Consider the following 5,000-nt stretch of genomic DNA (forward strand, 5'->3'; position numbering starts at 1 on the left):
AAAATGTCAAAAACGTTACGTTAAATCGAGGATTCTGGCAGTTCAGGTTTCACGGAGTGCACTTCAATCACGATTCACAGAACAGTTTTTCAGTATACGTACATCACGGTTCACGGACAAAAAAAACGATCACGGCGTCACGAAATAACCCCCCCTCCCATTAGTGACAGCTAGAGGCAGTAAAATGTACTACACTGCACAACATAAGTTGAGTGAGTTTGTTGGCGCAAAAGGTAATGGACTATAAATAGTCTTAAGTTCGACATTTTCGTCTCCACGTGAGAAAGACAAGACAAGACAAGACAATGCTTTATTTGGAGTCTTATACAGTCCTATGTACATCGACTTTATCCAAATAATTTAAAATCATAACACACATTGCACACTAGTGGAAATATAATCAATGTTAACCTAAAGAACTAATGATCTTCTTTTCTCATAGCAGTCGAATACGTATTTTGCAATTAACTTTTGCACTGGTTTGTTCTTGCTCGGAGGGTTTATTAACAACAGAAAAACATCATTTGGTGCCATTCTGTTTACTGGTATTCTGTATTCTTTGTTTAAGTATTCAAATAAAGTACTTCTTTTTTCTTGATACGCAGGCACAGAATTAAAAAGTGTATTTCATCTTCTACGTCTTGTTTACAGATAGGACAGATCCTCTCTTCCGGTTTCTTATAAGGTCTCACATTACTTAGACGGAGTTTAGTTAGAGTTATCCGGTGTCGGATGGGGCGTCGATAGAACCAGGAACATGGAACATCCCGGAACATTCCGGAACATTCCGGAACATCCCGGAACATGAAAAAATTAAAATATTTTCTTTATGAAAAAATAATTAATTAATTAATTAAATAATAATAATAATAATAATAATAATAATAATAATAATAAATAATAAAAGGAACAATAGATAGAAAACAATTTTTGCAAAAATTTATAATAACAAAATAAATAACATAACATAACGTAACATACAAAACGAAAAATAAAGAAACAAACAAACAAACAAAGAAAAAGAAACGGGTATCATCTCCGAGTATGAGAAAACAATATTTTGTCGCAATGAATTTTTTGCAGTGGGCGAGTGAGGGTCCATTCAAATGACAGTAATGAGTGAAGGCTTGCTTCTAAATTCAAAATATATTATGCATCAGTCAATTCCACCTGCGCCCAGCACCCCCCCGGGCTACTGCGAGGCATTTGCCTGCCTTGTCAGTCCCGGGGGTTGGGCAAATGCAAATTTTGCACTGCCCGGGGGCCGGGCATTTGCCAACCCCCGGGCCATTCCCGAGCTTTTGACACGCACGCAGTTTCCTATCAGAATATAACTACACAGAAGGTTTTACTGGAAAAAAAGCAGATTGGCTCATCTGTCAAGGACAGGAATAAATTGTAGAGGGTTGTAAAGGCATGTTCTCGATTTTACATGTATGTATGCATTTCTTCATTGCTTATCAAGCCAGAATTACATATCGAAATTGGAGCTATCGATGTGAATCAACGTTTTTTTGGTTATTGAATCAAACTTCTGAGATATTATTTGAAGAACACCCTTTCATATTTATAAAACTATTCATAACATACTGAACTTTACAGCGCTCTATTAATTTTAATGGCAATAATTTTATATCAATACTAAAACCATAAATTGGTACATGTCGTCGCGGCGTGAAGTCTTAATTAGAATCCTAGCGCTATTACAAAGGAAGACGTTAATTTAAACAAAAAATCGCACATTAAAATGACACTATTGGACTGTGCGATCAATAAAAAATGTTGCACTGTTGACGGAGGACGGGGCATTTGCCCTCTTTTTTCGTCCCCACCCCGGGGGATTTGCCAGCTCAAGAGTCCCCACCCCCGGGAATTTGCCATCCAAGGCAAAAAAAATGCTAATTCCCGGGGGTCAGCCCGGGGGGGGGGGGCTGGGCGCAGGTGGAATTGACTGATGCATTAAAATGGGTTGCGAGGAGAGGGTTTTCAAGCTTTCGTCACACAGCCACCTCTTGTAAACGTTTGCCATGCGGTTTAACGGTTATCCATTTACGGCTTTGCGACCGTAAGAAAGGCTTAGGGGCTCGGCGCTTTGGACTTGGATAATTAAATTAAAGATTCTCTTTCGCCGTGAATAGTTGCAGTGGCAGTGGTAGTGCAGCGGTAGTTTCTAACTGTTATCAGTTAGCCTGAATTTTAGCCGTCTCCCCGCAAACTCCTCTGGCGACTCGAGGAGACGTCTGAAATATCATGCTGGCTTTAAACAGTATAGAAACTACCACGAATGTGAGTATTGTTACCTGTATTGTCCACTAAAATCCAAAGACAGGAGCCCCTGTACTCTTCTTAAGTTCACAGAGACGCCTAGTCTGTAAGTAATTCATTTTTCAAGTAAAGCAAAGCACCTCAAGTAAGCAAATGTCGGTTTTATATAAGGAGACTATATGTTGGCTTGGAATGAGCTACTTACCGACTTGGCTTGACATGAAATACTGCACCGACATTTCAGACCATTGCAGAACCGTAAATGGATAACCGCCAAATGATTAACTCACGGCAAACAATTACAAGAGGTAGCTGTGTGAGGAAAGCTTAAAAAAACCCCTCCTCGCGACCCATTTTAATATATTTTGAATTTAGAAGCAAGCCTTCACTCGTTTCTGTCATTTGCATGAAGCCTCACTCGCCCAACAAATTTTAATTTGTTGCGACAAAATATTGTTTTCTCATACTCAGAGAGGATACCAGTTTCTTTTTCTTGATTATTTCATTATTTTTCGTTTTTCTTTTGTTATTTTACGATATTAATAATTTTTACAAAAATTATTTTATTATTATTATTATATATATATATTTTTTTCATGAAAATTATTTTTATTTTTTCCGGGATGTTCCGGGATGTTCCGGAATGTTCCATGTTCCTGGTTTTATCGACGCCCTGTCGGATGTTGGTGACCTGACGGAGATAATCTTCACATTTATAATTTTCTATTGTTTTAAATTTTCGGAAGGTTCTTAGTTTGTTCCTTTGGTTGGCGTTACGAGGCGTTTCGAACATGTACGGGGAGAATCCCGGTGGGGGGGGGGGGGGGGGAGGGAATAGAAATATGCGAATTAGAAATTGAATATTTTTTTTGTTTGCGCTCTAATCTAAGTAATGTGCCTAATTTCTGCCTAAAGAAAAAACCGGGTATGGATTTTAAAGGTCTCGTCTGAAAAAGGGTGTAGAAAATGACAATTTTTCGTCTGAAATCTCACCAAGAATTCCAGGAGTACCCCCGGGGTGAATACAGTTTTACATATCCCATAAAAGCCATAGGAAATCATATATTTCAGTCAAACATGAGATTTGAAATGCAAATGGTGAATGAACAAGCTTGACCAGTTTTAGCAGGGGTCTCTTCAAGCCGTTGTCACGCATTCTTCGCATTTCTTCCTCGTGGCTGATGTAACACAGGACACTTCCAAACATCCACGATGTCCTCAAAACATTCAGTAACCACAGTCGGAAAGTTGATTCAGAAGTGTCTCAAGCAGGCTTATTTTTTGCCGCAGAAACCGTCGTCGTATTCCAAGGGATATCGATTCCTAAATGATAGGAAATACCGGACGTACGATTGCCCGCCTAGCTCGCTGAATTTCGATCGTCTTCTGTATCCATTTCGTCATCTTCCTGCCGCGGGAGATGAGATTCCCATAATAATGGAGTGCAAACCGCCAGAATATCTGCAACAACACTGGAGACGATGGCTTCCCGCTTTTCCTCCACCTGTAATTAAATCGCTGGACGAAGGACTACAAGACGATATTCCAGTTGTAACGGTGGCACCGTTTGAAGCCATTCCGGAAGAAAAACAGAGCGTCCACCCTGACATTTTATATAAACTGCAGCTCAAGAGTTCGCTCCAGGAAATCGGAGTTCCCTGTCCCAGACACATGGATATAAACTCAGTTTCTTTTCCCTGCACGGTGAAAGCCGACTTGACTCAAGGCGGGCGAGGAAATTGGCTGGTCAAAAACGAAAGTGAGTTATCTGCAACTCTGAGACAAATCCGAGGGGTATGCCAATGGAAGGATGAGATTGTATTCCAGGAATATATCCCTGGGGTAAAGGAAGTTCCTAGCTTTCAGTTTAATCTGCATAAATCTGGGGAGCTTTTTTGGGTGGGAACTACAATTGGCGGATTCACTTCAAGCGGACTCACCTGCATAAGCAGTTCAGTTGACTGGAACAAGCAACAGGAATACGGAGATCTTGTCCATGAAGAATTTACCATACCAGTTAAAAATTACCTTCACAAGCATGGCTACTTTGGTCTTGTGACCTTCGAGGTTTTAATCACAGACCACGGAAAGTACCTCATTGATATCAACCCAAGGATTAGTGGCGATACAACACATTTACTACTGGCTCCTTATATTGCTTCAGAACTTGGCCTGAAACATTCCACAGTATTTCTGAAGAATAAGCACTACAACATGTCAGCTGAAAAGTTGATTGAGAAGGCAGACCAAAACAATGAAAAAGGCGAGTCAATTATTGTTGTACTTTCTACTTTTGATGCAGACAAGGGCTGTGAATCTTATATGTCCATTTTTGCCAGGAGCCCTGAAGAGGTTCAACACCTATACCACCAGATAAACAACTGATGATGATTAAGTAAACGTGAGTTTTATGAATTATATCAAAAAAATTAACATCATGTATAGTTTAACCCCTCCTATTGACCTGGTTATTACGACTACAGTTTCTACTTTTCCCTGCACCACTGGTACATCTTTGTGAGGAGAGTTGGGGGTTAGGAGAGCTTATGACAGAGGGGGCTTATAGCCTGAATAGAAAAAGCACTTCAAAACAAGCTTTAGTAGTTCTGATCAAAACATGTTTTGCATTTACTGGTTTTTACTGCGCTTTTCACAAACATGCGAATAATTTCTAAAGTTCAATAGCCACCTGACGATTGCGTTTTTCACTGCCGTGAATCATCTTAATGGACCAA

The 5,000-nt window shown here is 39.8% G+C and overlaps 1 protein-coding gene across 1 annotated transcript; it reads left to right on the top strand.

The window, feature by feature from the left end:
- The first annotated feature begins 3,349 nt into the window (after positions 1-3,349).
- LOC140929585 (uncharacterized) lies at positions 3,350-4,950 on the top strand. The gene has a single exon (XM_073379337.1). The coding sequence runs from the start codon at positions 3,478-3,480 to the stop codon at positions 4,648-4,650; it is 1,173 nt and encodes a 390-aa protein (XP_073235438.1). The 5' UTR covers positions 3,350-3,477; the 3' UTR covers positions 4,651-4,950.
- Positions 4,951-5,000: the final 50 nt, after the last annotated feature.

This window comes from Porites lutea, chromosome 3 (genome assembly GCF_958299795.1).
Source record: "Porites lutea chromosome 3, jaPorLute2.1, whole genome shotgun sequence".
Taxonomy (NCBI): Eukaryota; Metazoa; Cnidaria; class Anthozoa; order Scleractinia; family Poritidae; genus Porites; species Porites lutea.

Coding starts and splice junctions, on each gene's coding strand:
- LOC140929585 (XM_073379337.1), top strand. CDS start 3,478: ATGTCCTCAAAACATTCAGTAACCACAGTCGGAAAGTTGATTCAGAAG.